The sequence below is a fragment of the Danio rerio genome, chromosome 20 (genome assembly GCF_052040795.2).
Source record: "Danio rerio strain M-AB ecotype USA chromosome 20, GRCz13ab, whole genome shotgun sequence".
In the NCBI taxonomy this organism is placed as follows: domain Eukaryota; kingdom Metazoa; phylum Chordata; class Actinopteri; order Cypriniformes; family Danionidae; genus Danio; species Danio rerio.
The window spans coordinates 2,700,629-2,719,071 of record NC_141040.1 but is presented as its reverse complement, the minus strand read 5'-3'; the positions used below and the strand labels follow the sequence as shown (position 1 = coordinate 2,719,071).

General features: G+C 38.8%; 4 protein-coding genes across 10 annotated transcripts in view; 2 read left to right on the top strand and 2 right to left on the bottom strand.

The window, feature by feature from the left end:
- ppil4 (peptidylprolyl isomerase (cyclophilin)-like 4) overlaps positions 1–18,443 on the top strand; it is an 892,903-nt gene that overhangs the window by 336,866 nt on the left and 537,594 nt on the right. The gene's annotated exons all lie outside the window — the stretch shown is intronic.
- akap7 (A-kinase anchoring protein 7) overlaps positions 1–18,443 on the bottom strand; it is a gene marked incomplete at its 3' end in the record, with an annotated part of 498,825 nt that overhangs the window by 279,354 nt on the left and 201,028 nt on the right.
- Positions 839–5,532, bottom strand: zgc:101562. Its single transcript, NM_001123305.1, is given in 3 exon segments — positions 839–1,922; positions 3,378–3,461; positions 5,358–5,532. Coding segments are annotated over 3 exon segments (741 nt in total). The 5' UTR covers positions 5,407–5,532; the 3' UTR covers positions 839–1,314.
- bub1 (BUB1 mitotic checkpoint serine/threonine kinase) overlaps positions 7,143–18,443 on the top strand; it is a 29,919-nt gene continuing 18,618 nt past the window's right edge. For 2 of the 4 annotated variants that reach the window (XM_087297946.1, XM_087297944.1), the window contains exons 1-11: positions 7,143–7,185; positions 8,994–9,053; positions 10,915–11,056; positions 11,568–11,764; positions 12,641–12,687; positions 12,774–12,856; positions 14,268–14,308; positions 14,762–14,937; positions 16,428–16,558; positions 16,992–17,161; positions 17,447–17,475. In XM_087297946.1, the coding sequence (XP_087154072.1) occupies positions 10,940–11,056; positions 11,568–11,764; positions 12,641–12,687; positions 12,774–12,856; positions 14,268–14,308; positions 14,762–14,937; positions 16,428–16,558; positions 16,992–17,161; positions 17,447–17,475 (991 nt within the window). In that variant the 5' untranslated portion in view covers positions 7,143–7,185; positions 8,994–9,053; positions 10,915–10,939. Of the gene's footprint in view, positions 7,374–8,993; positions 9,054–10,914; positions 11,057–11,567; positions 11,765–12,640; positions 12,688–12,773; positions 12,857–14,267; positions 14,309–14,761; positions 14,938–16,427; positions 16,559–16,991; positions 17,162–17,446; positions 17,476–18,443 lie in introns of all 4 variants that reach the window. The other 2 variants (XM_087297945.1, XM_087297943.1) reach the window with 1 other exon arrangement.

Here is an 18,443-nt window from a genome sequence, read left to right as displayed (position 1 = left end):
TTGATGTATTGAATTCCTACATTAGGCTCTCATACTCTCTGGCTGCTATTTCATAGCTGTGGTGCGTTGTTCTCTCTGTCTCGTGCTGAACGCAGTCAATTAATCGCAACAGACTGGGTCATCAGACCAATCACTGCAGATTAGCATAACGCTAAGGACGGGTTTGGGAACAAATGAATCACTGAACGATTCATATGGGAGTCGCTGGGATAATCAGGTAAAAATAAACGCATATTATAAGACAATAAAAGTGTTTTTTGACCTTGCATGCAGATCAGTATGTTGATGGAGACCCCAAAAACCAAAATATGACCTTTTTAATGAAAAATAGGGGCTCTTTAAATCTTAACTGCCCAATCAGATACTGTTTATCCATATTCCAAAACACAGGTGCATCATATTTTCTCATTTTACTCTGTGACTTCCCCATTCTGTTGATCTTTGGACTTTATAGGTACGTATTAATCTATTGGACAATTCGATTTTTCGAGAGGGTGCTCGCTGCAGAGCCATTTGAGGAGAGGTGAGCTCCAGAGAGGGGGAGCATGAGCTGTCGCTCCTCCTCCTGTAAGCTGTTTTAATGCGTACACCAACCCCACCCCTAACCCTACCCCCAGTGACATCACTCGTAGAAGAAGTGCAAAAAAGGTGGAGCTCAAGCTTAAGCTCCCCCTCTCTGGAGCTCACCTCTCCTCAAATGGCTCTGCAGCGAGCACCACTTGGATTTTTCACCTAAATCGAAAGTACCTCAGGCTATAATCAGCCAGGATAGCCTTAAGATACCAGCTTAATTCCTTATCTTATTTTAATGCAATACCTCTCTGGAGGAAAGTGGAAGTGAAAACCAAAAATAAAAGTAACTTTATTAATGCCAGTGAATACAGTGAAACAGAATTAAATCAAACAAAAAAGCTTTTATAGCAAAATTGCATGCTGCTTTACTTTTTTTGAGAAAAAAAAAAGTCAGAATTGTGAGGATTCAGATTCGTGTTTGACAATTCTGACTTCCTTTCTAGCACCAGTTTAGACCTCAACACTGAGAGACAAACTCCTTTACATTGTTTTTAAGGTGCCAATCGACCCAAAATGAAGGTTTCCTCATCATTTACTCAGTAAACCTGAAGGAGTTTCTTTCTTGGGTCCAACACGGATGACGATATTCTGAAGAATGCTGAAAAAAAACAGCCACTGACCTCCATAGTATTTTTAATCCCTACAATGGGTGTCTGTTTTTCCAGCATTCGTCAGAATATCTTCATTTCTGTGAGCAAACTCAAACTAGGTCGACTGGTGAACTCGTAAATGGGGTCAGTGTTAGCACTGAACTCTCCTTGTTTTGCGGTCAGTGTGCGTGTGTGTGCAGCGGTGACTCCTCAGGTGGTCTGAGCGCGAGAATCGTCTCCCGCAGCTCATGCACTGGTGCGGTCTCTCCCCGCTGTGTGTGCGCATGTGTCTCAGCAGATGCGTGGATCTCCTGAAGCTGCTCTCACACTCCGAGCACTGGTGTGTTTTTATCTCGGTGTGAATAGCGGTGTGTCTCTGCAGCTCTCCTGCGCTCTTGAAGCTCTTCCCGCAGTCTGCGCAGCGGTGCGGCCTCTCCCCGGTGTGCACGCGCATGTGGATGCAGAGTTTCCCGGGCCGTACGAAGCCCTTGCCGCAGTGAGTGCAGCGGTGAGGTTTGCTGCTGGCTTGTGTGTGTGCGTGCGCGAGGTGTTCGCTCAGATTCTCCTGCGAGGTGAAGCCGGTGTGGCAGAGGGGGCATTGGTATGGCCTGTGCCCGCTGTGGATGCGCTGGTGTCGTCTGAAGCGCGCGGCCACACTGAAGCTCTTTCCACACTGGGTGCAGTAATACGGCTTCGTTCCCCGAGGCGTCCTCCTGCTTTTTCTCTCTGCTTTTTCTTTGTGAAACATTGAAAGCACTTCTGCAAGAACAATGGAACAGTTTCCTGAAGCTTTCATTTTAGGGCGATGTCTTATCGTTTACAATATAGGCTACATAAAACCTAATTTTAAAAGACACACGAATTAGCATGCTTCTAGCATGAATTAGCATTTCGGTAATATGTTTATGAATTAGCATGTTGTTAGCATGATTCTACCATTAATTAACATGTAACTAGCATGATTCTAACATTATTGTCATTTTGTTATCATGATTCTAGCATGTTTCTAGCGTGAATTAGCATGTTGGCAACCTGTTTCTAGAATGTATTAGCACGTTAGCATGCTTCTAGCATTAATTAACATGTAACTAGCATGATTCTAACATTATTTGCATGTTGTTATCATGATTCTAGCATTTAACATGTTGTTAGCAAACATTAGCATGTTTCTAACATGAATAAGCATGTTAGCATGATTCCAACATGAATTAGCATGTTGTTAGCATGAATTAACCTTTTGCTAGCATGGTTCTTGAATGAATTAGTATGCTGTCAGCATGATTCAAACATAAATTAGCTTGTTAGCATGTTTCTAACATGGATTTACATGTTTGCATGATTTCAACATGAATCAACAATTTAAAACATGTTTCTAACATAAATTGGCATGTCGTTAACATGTTTCTAGCATAAATTAACATGTTTCTAGCTTGAATGAACATGATTCTAGCATGAATTATCATGTAACTATCATAATTCTAGCATGAATTAATGTTTCTAGCATGGATTAGCATGTTTCCAACATGAATTAACAAGGTTCTAGCATGAATTAGCATGTTGTTAGCATGATTCAAACATGAATTAGTATGTCGTTAGCATGAATAAACTTTTTGCTAGCATGGTTCTTGCATGAATTAGCATGTTGTTAGCATGATTCAAACATACATTAGCATGTTGGTAGCATTTTTCTAACATGGATTACCATGTTTCTAGCATGAATTAACATGATTCTAGCATGAATTAGCATGTAACTACCATAATTCTAGCATGAATTACCATGTTGTTAGCATGTTTCTAGCATAAACTAGCATGTTTCTATCAAATCAATAAAAGCAGGAAAATCTTCTGTCTATAACGCAACACTCTGGGGATTTCCCATAGATATATACACTAGATATCGCATATGGACCCTGAGCATGCACCAATAGCGTCGCCACATTTGTACAGGGCTCCCAGGACAAATGTCATTCAACAGCACACATTACTTCCAATAGACAACAACAGGGTAGGCGACATGTAATGTAAATATCTATGGGGATTTCCTCGGTTTCTTCTTCATGGGTGTTTGGAGTTGAGAGCGCCCTCTGGCCTTCAGACGAAGATATACTGCTAATCACAGAACTGCTTTCCTGACAAAGATGCGCATGACAACTGAAGGATTGCGATTTCGTTTATCATGACAAAGTATACAGTAGCTAATAGCCATCCTCTCACCCTCGTCTTCAGTCTTCACTTGACGAGGCTTTGGGATATCTTCATGTTTTTCCAATGGCTCCATCACTTCATCAACTGCTTCACCTGGAAACACAAGAGAAGGGACTAAACCACATGAGTTCTGGCACCATTAATTGCTGGTTAGTTTATTTCAGTGCACAAGGATATCTTTGTCCTTTTGCAAAAGCCAAAAGTTACACCAGGTTTATTGTTATTTATTATTATTAAGGTTTGTTATTAAACGAAAAGTTTTTTTATTGATAAATAAACATGATGTATTGGTTTTTCCTACTATAAAAGTGGTTACACATTTTCAGCTTTCCTCCAAATATCTTCACTTGTTTTCAACAGAAGAAAGAAACTCATAAAGGTTTATAACCACTGGAGGAAGAGTTGATTTTCTTTATTGTGTGAACTGTCTCTTTAACTTAAATAACCCAACAGCATGTCTTAATAAACAACACAGAAAAAGAAGCAGAGTCCAACAATTTTTGCAAAATCACCAAAGCTGGACAACAGAAGACTTGGAGAAAGTTATTTGGATTCATCCAATGCTGTATTTTCTCTTTCTCTTAGCGCAAACTGAGCCTCATTATACCCCACAGTGGACCTAAATATTATTGAGGATCACAGTATTGACCTCAGTGAGCATCTTGTGCTGTGCACAGACTGTCTTCTTGATCATAAACTAAACTCAGACAGTCTCAGACTCCAGATCTGAGTCCAGAAGATTCACATCAGGGCAGTCAAAAGAGAATTGAACTTCAAATATTGAATTTATAAAAATAAAGTAGATCCCTCCTAAAGGTCTGATAACTTCACACCAAATGACTGATAGCCCCCCCCCAAATGACAAATAGTCATGTCCTAAATAACTGATAGCCCCGCCTTAAAGGACTGATAGCCCTGCCCTAAAGGACTCATAGGTCCGCCCTAAATGATTGACAGCCCTGCTCTAAAGGACTGATAGCCCCGCCCTAAAGGACTGATAGCTCCACCCTAAAGCAATGTTAGCTCCGCCCTAAAGGACTGATAGCTCCACACCAAAGGACTGATATAGCTCCGCCCTAATAGACTGATAGTATAAAATAATAGAATGTGAATGAGTTATAGTCCAAATATTCTACAAAAGCAAATCATAAACAATAATACCAAACAGGTTAACTAATCATTTACCAAACAAATACTACAAATTTTTAAGAGCAAAATGAAAATAAAGAAGCAGCGTGGTGGCGGAGCGGATAGCATGATCTCCTTACAGGAAGAAGGTCGCTGGTTCGAGCCCCGGCTGGGTCAGTGGGCATGTCTGTGTGGAGTTTGCATGCTCTCCTCGTGTTGGCGTGGGCATTTGTTGAAAAAATTCTTAGGTAGGCTTGAATTGAAAGAGGGGGGCTTCAGGACCCATAAAGAAGGAAATTAAAAGTTTTGATTTTTAGACATATTAACAAATCTAATCCACATTATGGATGAAAAGAACAAATGTGCTGAAACTGTGATGCTTTCAGGACAACAACGAGCTAAATAATCTTATATTAGAAATATTGATATTCCCAACAACTAGATGAATCTCTGCCATGAAGAACAAGGCAGATCTCAAGCGGTCCAACTCAGCGTACCTAATAAAGTGGCCGGTGAGTATATGTAAAATACAGAATAATTAAATGTATTAAATTTTAGCATGACTTTCAGTGTCACGTGATGCCTCAGAAGTAATAATCTGATTTGATAAGCACTAATCGTTTCTGTTCAATGCTGGAAACAACAGCATTTATTTTAAATGAAAATCTTTTGTAACACTACACGTGTCTTCACTGTTACTAATATTCTGCTAACTAAATAATAACATAAAACATTTTTAAGCACATCTCTTTGATGAGGTTCATTATCAGATTTGATAAATGTCAGACTTATAAACTCTGTCTATCAGCTGGACATCACCACACACACAGCAGCCTCTCAGAGAAAGAGGAAGTGCACTACCCTGCTGTTGTTGGTTGGTAACTCCACACACACGGTCCCTCTGGATCATCAGGGTGAACGGACACTACGCACACACCCCCTGGACACCCAGCAACAACGTCTGAACCAATGGTCTGAACTTTCACGCACTTTCTCTACACTTCTTCTTCTGCTTCTTCTTCTTCTTCTTCTTCTTATGAGATTTATTGGCAGCTGGCAAACACGTTCCAGGTGCATTACCGCCACCTGCTGCCACCTCAAACAATCCAAACTAAAAACTTCCTACCTAGCTTTTATCAAGTTCTTTTTTATCTTTTATTAAGTTCTTATTTAGTTTAATTTTGTCTTTTTTTTTCTATGCGGTCCTCATCTGACTTGTTTAATAGCACTTTAACCAAATTAAACTTCATTTTAACTCAAATTTATAACAAATACTTTCCTTTCCCTACTCTACCTTTTGCCCACAATAATTACATTCTCCAGTCTGATGTTGTTGCATTTTGTACAATGTACTGTTGAGTCAAATCTAAGTCTTGGAATTTCAATAGGGGAATTACCAACCTACGTCAAACATGACGTCACGCGGGTTTAACCGCGCACACCGATTGCAAAAAAAAAAGGCTGGTTGCAATAGCAAACATGTTGTGTTGTGCGGTAGGATGCCAAATTTGAAAGTCCAAAAATAGAAAAGTTACATGTTACTGTACACCACACTGCTTTTAATGCCAACCACAGACGTCTATGGCTAACAGCCATCATAAGAGCTGAATGGAGTGAGGACCTAAATAAAATGCTGGACTCTGCAGTGCTCATTTTATGTCAGGTGAGTTCACACTATGCTGAATACACATTACTCATTTTTGACTGCAGCAATGATTTCAGCCAAAAAACAGTTCAATGTGGTGAGTGGGGTATATGCCGAAGCATGCTAATGGGACTTTTAATTTGCCATTAACCTGGGTTAAGCGCTTCCGGCGAATTGAATGGCAATGCAAAATCCGGTGCGTTTAAGGTCTGTTTTCTTTAAAAATCAGTGGTCTCCGCTAGCTGAGTGATATCCGATTTAAAGTGGGTCTCAGATTGTACAAGAAGCACTGCATTAAATTACATTCCTCCCGCCATATCTTTATAATATGAGCATATATTTTACCCCAGTATATTCAATGGAGCTTTTGCGCTAGCCTGCCAATTCTGACTGGTGCGTGCGAGTAAACGGCTTTTTGTCTAGTTTTACGCTTGAGCAACTAAATAAATGCTAAAGTTTATTTAACTGAATGTATTTTAATGACATTACAACATCAATGCTTTATAAGGAACCAGATAAAATGAGAAAAAGTTTACAATAACAGGTCACCGGAAGTGTATCAGCATGGGAACTGCACTAGCTCGGCATATAACCTATTAAACTGCGAATTTTATTACTTTGAAGGATTCATTATATATATATATATATATATATATATATATATATATATATATATATATATATATATATATATATATATATATATATATATATACGTATATATATTAATGAATCATTCAAAGTAATAAAATAAACAAATATCACTTGACAACGGAGGAAATAATACGTTAAGTTATTTCACAGAATATGATCTTAATCACTACTACGGCGTCTATTTTTGTTCAGACCAGTTTTTTACAGTCATTAGACCTTATGATAAACGGCGTCTCTCCAGTCCAATCACAAGCCGCTTTTGCGAAGCTTTCACCTCTTAGCCAACCAGAACACAAGAGGCGGGATGTAGCAGGCAGTTAGCGTGACGCAAGGTTGTCTCGAGCTTCGATTGGCTGTTGAGCCCCATGCAGGACAGTGACTGGCTAAGCGGTAAATTTAAAAACATTTATTTCATCGTTGCAAATATGCGGTTAACAGTAAGCGATAAAACATATAGTAATTGTTGAAATTAAGAGTTGTTAGTGTTACTAAACAGATGTAAACATATTCTAGTTTAACCGTAAACATATTCGACTGGACGGCTGTTAAGAAACAATGGACATCAACTCGTATTTTCAGTGAGTAAAGTTAGCATGTTAGCATGTGTGACTGTTGTTGTCCGCCCAGTGTTTATCATCCAGCGTTTGATCACTTTTTTCAGTGTTTATCAACTTGCTCCTTTGCTCGCTTGTCGTTTCTGTCAGAATAGCTTGATGTAAATGTCTTTGTGTTAATGGCAACTCATTATTTTTTTATTGACGTTTAGTTCTTAACAGAAGTAATTCATAACAGTCGTGTATTAAGGAATTGTTCACCCTAAAATAACAACGTGCTCATCTTCGAGTGATTAATTATATAAACAATATACGAGCAATTATATGCAAATGTCAACCTTGCCATAAACTGAATTAAGTTTTCAACAAAATAGGGAAACCGTTTCCAAGTGTTTTGTGTAACGTTAAGCAAGTATTCTAAAGTACTTTAGAAATACTCAAAAACATATGTCAATGTATTTAAACAATTATATTTGATTTACCAAAGGCACACAAGGGCCAATTTCACATAGGTCACATCCATAACGCAGAAGTGTCGCATCCATAACGATATTTTTTCCTCATAAATACAAAAAATGTCAAATAAAGTAACGTTAAAGTAAAACATTTTTGTTTTATATAGAGACATATTTTATCCTTTTGATTGTCATTATTTCTTTTGGATTGTGCAGTTTAATTCACAGAATTTCTACAAAGTATACTACAAACTCACTTTTTTGGTCACATCCGTAACGCTTGTTTATTTTCCTCATTTAAAGTACAAAAAATGTTGACAGATTAATATTTTTCTGATCCTTTAACTCTGTGGTTAGTTGTTCTGTAAAATACAAAACAAAAGTTTCAATATGATGTTAACGTATACTTTCTCTGTGAATTTATTTTTTGAGATTTACTGCAAATGTCACGTCCATAACGCTGGAATTGCTCATATATTTTGAATATACCATATGGAACCATATGGCTATTGATATCCAAACATTAAAAAATATATGCAAGTCAGTTGTCAGCAGTTTTCAACATTCTTCAAAGTATCATCTTTTATGTTCATCAGAATAAATATAATAATGATAATGATATAAATAATAAACTATATTTTATATAAAGATTTTAAAAGAAGCATCTCAAAGTGCTTTACACATCTAAAAAGTACAGAAGTAAAATATATGTGCAAGGATGCTTGTATAAAAGGTTGAACTAAATACAAAGGAATTATAATAAAAACTAATACATATTTAAAATCGCATAAAGAAAGAAACATAAAAGCTATTCGAAAAAGTCTTTAAGTGTGTTTAAAGAGAGTTTCCGCAAAACTGAAAATTCTGTCTTAGTTTAATCACCCAATTGTCTCAAACCTATTTAACTTTCGTTCTGCCATTAAACACAAAATAGGAGAATTTAAAGCAAGCTGAAAGCCTGGAACCTTCAAGAAAAAAAAATTTGCTAGCTGAACCGGGCCTTTAGAAAAAATCCATAGCATTCAGCCCTGTATAAGTCTAAAATGTCATGCATAATGGTCTTAATAAGGTCTTTACCTGTGTTTAAATTGATGATGATGTATGTGTGTGACTTCAGTAAGCCTTTTAAAAGCTTATACTTGTGTGTCTTCAGTTATGATGTGTGTGTGTTTGTTCATCGTCACTGCAGGGCCTTTGAGCTGAGCGTACGCAGTTATGCTGGAGATGATCCGCTCGACCCCTGGGACAAGTGAGAAATACTATCATTCATTCATTCAGGGTTTTTTTTATGTTCACTGCAAAAAAATGCTTTTCTTACTTAGTTAAACTAGAGTTTTTGTCTCGTTTCTAGTCCAAGTTCCAAGTATCTAAAAAAAAAAAAAAACTTTAATGAAGAAGCATGTTTTAGACACGCGAAAAATAATGTCTTGCTTTCAGAAAATGTCATAATTTAGTATATTTAAAACAAGCGAAATAATCTAAGCAGCAAACAGCCATTCACACGACACAAGTACAGTAAACGGCCAATCACACGATGCAAGTGCAGTAAACAGCCAATCACATGTCACAAGTACAGTAAACAGCCAATCACACGATGCAAGTGCAGTAAACAGCCAATCACATGACACAAGTACAGTAAACAACCAATCACACGACGCATGAGTGCAGCAATTAGCCAATCACATGACCCAGTACAGTAAACGGCCAATCACACGATGCAAGTGCAGTAAACAGCCAATCACATGTCACAAGTACAGTAAACAGCCAATCACACGATGCAAGTGCAGTAAACAGCCAATCACATGACACAAGTACAGTAAACAACCAATCACACGACGCATGAGTGCAGCAATTAGCCAATCACATGACCCAGTACAGTAAACGGCCAATCACACGACATAAATACAGTAAACGGCCAATCACATGACACATGAGTGCAGCAATCAGCCAATCACACGACACAAGTACAGTAAACAGCCAATCACACGACACAAGTACAGTAAACGCCCAATCACACGACACATGAGTGCAGCAATCAGCCAATCACACAAAATAAGTACAGTAAGCAGCCAATCACACGACACATGACTGCAGCAATCAGCCAATCACACGACCCAAGTACAGTAAACGGCCAATCATATGACACAAGTGCAATAAACAGCCAATCACATGACACATGAGTGCAGCAACCAGCCAATCACACGACCCAAGTACAGTAAACAGCCAATCACATGACACATGAGTGCAGCAATCAGCCAATCACACGACACAAGTACAGTAAACAGCCAATCACACGACACAAGTACAGTAAACGCCCAATCACATGACACATGAGTGCAGCAATCCGCCAATGACACAACACAAGTAAACAACCAATCACACGACACAAGTACAGTAAACGCCCAATTACATGACACATGAGTGCAGCAATCCGCCAATGACACAACACAAGTAAACAATCAATCACATAACACAAGTACAGTAAAGGCTGCGAGCGTTTCATATCTGACGTGCATCCGTACAGGAGGATCTAGCGAGACTCTTCCCTTGCTTATTGACAAATCAATTTATAGTAATTTAAGGCCCTTCTAATATTTCTAATGCTACTGTTCACTGTATCAAATTTTGTATCCTGTTAAAGCTTGCATGAATTTTATCTGTAAATATTGGTATGCGGTGTAGTTTATAGGGTTAAATTTGGTATCTAAAACTAGATTTGACCTCATAGTGCTTTGTTTACTGCAATGCCGTTATTCCTGCTGTTCTATTTACCTTACTCTCCACGTATGAGCAGGCGCAGCCATTTGAATCTTTTTAGCTCAAGACTTCCGGAAGTTCTAAAACAATCGCAAAAACAAGCGCAGTTCCACATTGAAGAATAAGGTCAATAGGCACCCCCTGCTGGATTCAGCATTTGATAATGTTTTAGTTTAGCATTAGTTTCTTACATATTTAGTAAATCTACTGCAAGCTGTGGCTAATGTTACTAGTTAAAACCTAAAGTGGCGATGAGGTTCTAAAATCTATGGAAAGAGTCTTAAACACTATTGAACTTCACTCTGAGTCCTGTATATCCCCTGATTAAACGGCCTTTTTTTGTCCATCGACAGGTTTGTACACTTTCTGGAGAGCAGGATGTCAGCGGAGGAGAAGAAAGGTCTTTCTGTGGTGCTGGAGAGACTAGTGCAGTCCTTTCTTCAAGACGAGCGCTACCACAATGACGTGCGATACGTCACTCACTGCATCACCTGTGTAGGTGCACTCTCATTATTTCAGTCTGTGTGCCGGGTGCAATTAGTTACAAAATTAAATTACTTATTCTACTGAAAGAGTAAGGTAGTGGATTACTTTTAATATTTGGGGTCATTTAATTAGTTACTTGTAATATACTTGCTTAAAGTCTGCATGAACCAGAAGCTGCGTATTTGCATTTTTTATATTGTGACGCAGTTCCTAGAGAAACGGAATATTAAATGAGAAAACAGTGGGCGTGGCTTGTTTTTTTTACTGCAAGTTGATTGGCTGTAGTAAAGTAGGCGTTTCATTCAGAAAGATGGGGAAAAGGGTTTGGGGAGAGTTATTACAACCTAACAGACTCCTCCTGCTGAACATTTCTGGATTTTTAGTATCGAGTCAAGTAATTTTCAGATAAGGTAGTTAGAAAAGTAATTAAGATAGAATCATAATGATCTAGTAATAATTTTCTTGAAGTAACTTATCAAACACTAGAAAGAGATGAACATTCCTCATTCCCTCTTTCCAGGCAAACTTATACAGCGATCCGATGGAAGTGTACAGTTATTTGCACAGCCGCGGTGTGGGGACGCAGATGGCGGCGTTCTACATTGACTGGGCTCAGCAGTGCGAGAAGAAAGGGCAGATGGTGCAGGCTGAGATGGTGTATAACAAGGCGCTGATGAACAAGGCGCAGCCGCAGGACACTGTGCAGGAGCAGTACAGGTGAGATGTCAATACTCATGTTTCTCCCAGGAGTATCCCGTATTTCATCTCCCACCTAGGCATGTGCTGGTACAAGATTCTGACGGTATAATAACCTGGGATAAAAATATCACTGTTTCACAATGTTGTGATTGCTGCTCTAACGGTCCATATACACTGAATGGTACGGTACGAGTCTCCTTTACTACAGTAAGAACTTTCCCAATGCTTATTTGATGTATTTGTTGTGGAGTTAATTTAAGCCTTTCTGAAATGATCAGTCACACAATTTCACTATAAAGTTTCTGCACGTGCACACACACACACACACACACACACACACACACACACACACACACACACACACACACACACACACATACACACTGCTGTATGGATGTCCTTTGTTAATATAAAAAATAAACCTGATTTAACGTCCACAAATCAGGATTGAAGCATTCTCTTTTATAATTAAACAGACAGTAAATTAGACAGTAAAATCGCTGTAATTCATTATAAACATGTACTGTTTTTGAACCGTTTTAAACTTGTAAAACTCATTCTTGAGGTCCTGCTGAACACAGCGAGCTGAACAGATCTTTTAATCCCTGTTGCTTTGCACACATCCTACTTTGTTGATATTTTAATACACGTCTGTCAATCAATTCAGTGGGTGGGGAAACCCCACTCCTACATTACATTGCGGTGGGCCTCAGAATCAACTATAGCAAGCATTCAGAATTTTACATGAGAATGGACCGGTTGCATTTTAAAAAAAGAAACCCGTTTTGTCTGTGCTTTCGAGTGGGTGCTTTACCAATAAAATATTGTAGACAATAATCCAGATTTTGCTCACTTAGACCCCCCAGATCTTCTTGAATTCTGGTGTTTTTGCAGGTTCTTCCAGGAAAGGACGTCTGCGAGCACTCCGGCAGCACCGTCAGGTAGAGTAATGTGTGCTTGAGCCCAATCTCCTGCTATCCTGATAAGGACTGATATTCGTAATGTTTCTGTCTCTTCATTGACTCAGATCACGTCCGCCATCCTCTTCAAAACTCCAGGATGGTAAACCAGAACACCCGACCCAGAGACAATGTTCAGCCGCAGTGCAAGGTACAGTTGTTCTCTCTACCGCAACAATCCCCTGAGGCCTTCCTTCGTCTTCTGAACATGAAGGTATTTTAGATGTAATCAGAGAGCTCCCTCATCCTCCATATAGTCAGCAAGCGTCCTGAGATGCCAGTTTTTGTTCTGTGTTTTGTTTGTCTCTGTGTGTTACAAATAAATGCCATTCTGTGTATTAAGCCAGTTTGTTGTTTCTGCCATTTTGAGAATGCATTAAATGGCTTTTATTTAAAAGTGACCACTTAAAAATCAACAAGATCATCTCAGTAATATGTAACAATTCTTTACACATAGCATGACTACCCTCATAGAGAAATCTGATGTATGTGCATATGTACAGATTCACATTTGGATTTCACAGATATAAAACAATGCTAGTCCTGCATGTGTGTATATTCAGTGCATGTTAAAAATATTGCAAACATATTCATATTTATTTGTTCAGACATGCAATTTAATTATAATCTTATACAGCGTATATTATGGTTTTTAGACGTATGTTATATTTATTTATGATCCCCAAAGGAGACGATCAATCTTCAAAACAAACAAATCACATAACCTCAATAACAACTTAGGCTGCATTTACACTGCACTGCACTGACTCGATTTAGATTTTTATTTTCTCTCATGTGGCACGGATCGGATATGGCTCATATACATGTAGGAACAAATCACATGGATTCCGATTTACTCAGATCAGATTCAGGCCTTGTTCATATGTTGAAATTTATCCGCTATGAATTGGATCTGTGTTCTCGTGTCTGCAGTGTAAGTAGGTAGATCGGACTTTCACCTGTCAATGTGAGTCGCGCGTCATTAAAAACCTTAGGGAGTGACGTCAAGTCTGACACTTTCATTTTAGAACAGACTTCAGCAGAGTCCCAAACCTTAAATCTCATACGCGAGGACTTAAACAGCTTTCATATTGTCATATAGCACAGGTATTTAAGCATGTTAACGAGAGCAAGAGAGCGCAATGTCCGCCACGTAACCAGTATAAACTTATAGAAAACTAGTGCATACATCACATGCATAAATCACGCCATGTACATTACATTAAGATGCCTAGAGGTTTAAAAAAGCCTATATACCAAAAGAAGATGGACAAATGAGAGCCTTTCTGTCATAAACTATAGTAAAACAGCTTGTAAAACAGCGCCCGCTCTTTCTTTTTTTTTTCCCTCCTGGTCATTGCGCATTTACCGTGTGCTGTGTAAATGCAGACGATTGGATACAAGTCACTTTTAAAAGAGGATGTTAGCAGGTCATCAAAAAAATCGGATACAGTCACAAAATCTAAATTAACCATCAAGATCAGGGAAGTGAGGGTGAAAATAGTGACCATGTTTCCATGTTGTTGTGAACTCAGCTGTTGATTAACCCCTCTGTGTTGCAGGAACCAGAAGCGGCGTGTCCTGCTCCGAGAATGGTCTCCGTGTGAGTGTTTAAGACAATAACTTCATGTTCACTAGTGAAACTCAAACCCCTGCACACTAGGGTTATCAAAAGTATCAAGTCCGGTAACCATCGCTAATAAAATGTTCATTTCCTGCTAACATTTGAGCTCGTTCTTAAACTAGGGTGTTCACTCTGTCTGAAGAATTGAAAGCTGACAAATCAAATTTCGATACATTTAAGGCCCCTAAAGTATTATGTGTCCATGTATTTGTAAACCGATGACCTTCACAGCCAATCACAGTCATTTCTGTTGAACACAATGGCCAATCAGCAGTGTTTAAGAACATGCTCAACATCGCTCAAATGTCAGTGGGAAATGGACATTTTTAATATTTAAATATTGAACTTGATACTTTGTCAACCCTTCTTTACACTGATGGTTTATGATAATGATTGTGATGATGATGTTGTGAATTTGCTCTCCTTCCTCAGCATCTCTCGGTCTGAGAATAACCCGGTGCGGCCAGCCGGCTATACCGCCCCTGAGACGGTGTCGATGTACTGCGTGAAAGAGCTGCAGTGTGAGGGATCAGAGCTGTCATTTGAAGAGCTGCGAGCCCGACGATACTTCGATAAATGCAGACAGCAAGAAGAACAGCGTCGGCTGGGTGAGATGAAGCGTCTGTTCTAGACTAAAGCTGTGGCAAAAAATCATTAGAGAAAGCTATTTTGCTTTTTAAAATCCATCGAAATTCACTCTTGAATTGATTTTGAGTCAGCCTTTAATCGTCGCTCTAGGCTAATTTTAACAGCACATTGAGCTCTAGGCTAGTTGAAATGGCAGACGGCGCTCTAGACTAGTATTTACCAGCAGACGGCGCTCTAAGCTAGTTTTAACAGCAGACGATGCTCTAGGCTTATTTTTTACAACTAGGACATATCCTCTAGGCTAGTTTTTAAAATCGGAAGACGCTCTAAGCTAGATTTTGTTTATGCTTTAGGCTAGTGTTTAACAGCAGATGGCACTCTAGGCTGGTTTTTACCAGCAGATGGCGCTCTAGGCTAGTTTTTACCAGCAGACGCCGTTCTATGCTAGTTTTTACCAGCAGACGGCGCTCTAGGCTAGTGTTTAACAGCAGACGGCGCTCTAAGCTAGTGTTTACCAGCAGACGGCGCTCTAAGCTAGTGTTTACCAGCAGACGGCGCTCTAGGCTAGTGTTTACCAGCAGACGGCGCTCTAGACTAGTGTTTACCAGCAGACGGCATTCTAGGCTAGTGTTTACCAGCAGACGGCGCTCTAGGCTAGTGTTTACCAGCAGACGGCGCTCTAGGCTAGTGTTTACCAGCAGACGGCGCTCTAGGCTAGTTTTTAACAGCACAGGCGCTCTAGGCTAGTGTTTAACAGCAGACGGCGTTCAAGGCTAGTGTTTAACAGCAGACGGCGCTCTAGGCTAACAGAAGATTGCGCTCTAGGCCAGTGTTTAATAGCAGACGGCGCTCTAGGCTAACAACAGACGGCATTCTAGGATAGGGTTTAACAGAAATAAGACTTGAGGCTAATTTTTTACCATATGCTCAAGTACTTTTCCCAGTGATGGGTTACAGGGCATCCTCTGTGTAAAACACATGCTAGATATGTTGGCGGTTCATTCCGCTGTGGCGACCCCAGATTAATAAGGGGACTAAGCCGAAAATAAAATGAATGAATGTGCAAGTGCTCTTCCTGACATTAGCGTTAATGTGTTTGGCTGATTTTGTTGCTTTGACTTTTTGTTGCTTTTGTCATTAGATTAATATAAACGGCTCACTATCTACACTCTTATAACCCGCTTAAACCTTTCCTAACTTTATCAATGATTACTTCAAGAGGTTTGTGTAAGGATTGGCTAAAAAAATCAACGTTTGTAAAGGATACAGCGCCACCTGCTGTTAAAAATAAACAATCAATTCTAGAGGGAATATCAATGCATTTTTAGGATCTTGAACAGTTTTTTTTTAATCACAACTCTACAGCACCTATGCTCAGTTTTACACTGCGATTAAGAGTGTGTTGTCGCACATTGTAAGCGGTCGGAGGAAAGCAGGCAGTGTTTGGTGTCTTACTCTGAGTACAGTACAGTGAATAACTGTGATCATATAATTGCTGTTGTCTGAGCAGCGGAGGAGCAGCAGCGGCTGTGGGAAGAGGAAGAGGAGGTGAGGAAGCTTAAGCAGCTGCTGGATGATCTGGAGAGGAACATGAGTCTAAAGCCAGCAGAACAGACAGACCCTGTGACGCCCGCTGTTATGGTACGTCTCAAACTACTACACCTCAAAGCAGAGTGCCATGATTTATAGTAAATGACTTTGATCTCAAGTCCAAAATTAAGGACAAGTTTAGGATTAAAGTTACAGGACAAAATTAGGATAGCATAAAGTATTTAAATATTTGCAAAATAAAATTGTGATATATATATATATATATATATATATATATATATATATATATATATATATAATATATATATATATATATATATATATATATATATATATATATATATATATATATATATATATATATATATATATATATATATTTATATATATATGCAATTTTCATGTAATTTACATGCAAAATTAAATGTAAATTTTATCCAATTTTACTTTTTAGATGCTTTAACAGTAATTTAACAGTTTTTATTGCTGATGAAGTGTGATTTGTGTTTGTAATGCTGTGCAGGAGCAGCAGGGCTCAGCGTTTCAGCAGGCTGATCCCCCTGTCACAAGCTGTTCCCCTGCGGAGCCGTTTCTCACTGCAGCGCTTGACTCCAGACCTGAGCGAGAGAGTGTCCTGGAGCAGCCGGACAGGCCTTCAGAGATCCATAGCAGCGTTCCTCAAAGCAGACAAGAGTGAGTGTCAAACACACAACAGCATCTGTGTTTACCTACTGATTTCACAGAGACAGACTGTCCTCATCACAGCTTAAATTCAAATGTTGAAGGGATAGTTCAGCCAAAAATGTAAATTCTGTCATCATTTCAAAGTTTCTTTCTTCTTTTGAACACATAGAAATACACACTGCAGAATGCTGGAAAAAATAATTTAGTGTATTCTCAGCAGTTAACTGCAGCTGTGATAACAGCGTGATGTTAATGGTGATGATCTGATGCTGTAACTCTGTTATCTGTCCACAGGGATGTGTGTGTCCAGGGGGAAGCAGACAGTGAGTATGAGTCTCCTTATGATACACAGAGCTGTAGAGAAGGTGAACGGCCACAAAGCATGAAACAAGCACAGTCTGCGCCTGCATGAGGATGTATATTTACGCACCAGCAGGGGGCAGTGTCTGTCTTTTCGTTCACAATGGGAAACCAGGGGTCCGTTCTTCGTACCTCACTTAAATGATCTAAGATTATTTGGCAGATCCTGGATCTTTTAATCTTGATAACTGATCTCTCGCTAATTTGGTTCTTCAAACAAGTTCGCGAATCAGATTAGAATGTCTGGATAAACTGATCTGAGATCGCTGCGTGTGTTGTGAAGGACAGATCTATCGATCCTCGAAATCATGATCAGCAATGCAGCGATTGGCTGACGGCACAGCAGCGTAATGACATCATCTGATTAATATTCAATTATCCATGTGAGCAAAATTACATCAAATTAGCAGTAAACGGCTTGTTAAATATGACACGCGATAACCTTCCACATTTGTTGTGAGCTGCAGGCTTTACACTTTCATGTGTCAAGAGTATTCATCATGTATTTCAATGCAAATCAATGTATTTATTTCTACATTTAGAAAATATTTTCTTTATTATAGTAGCCGTTTTTTAATCGGTGTAAAGAATAACTGGTTCTTTACAAAAGCATTGTAATATTGGTAAAGGCGTCTGCAACTTTTGTGAAGCATCAAAACACTGGCATATTAACTATAAACATGTTTATGACTGCATAAATGTATTATTGCTTTAAAAAAAGTCACATATTCTGCATTTCTATTATACACAATTTGTACTAAAGTGATCTAAAAAGTTCAAATAAATAAGTTTTCTCTTTGCACCACCAGGTGAGTCTTTGTACTTTCATTTCGAGGGTGCAGATTGCAAAAGTTTTATTAATATATATAACTTTATTTATTTTATTAATAACTATAACTTTATATATATAGTTAAAAAATATGTACCATTT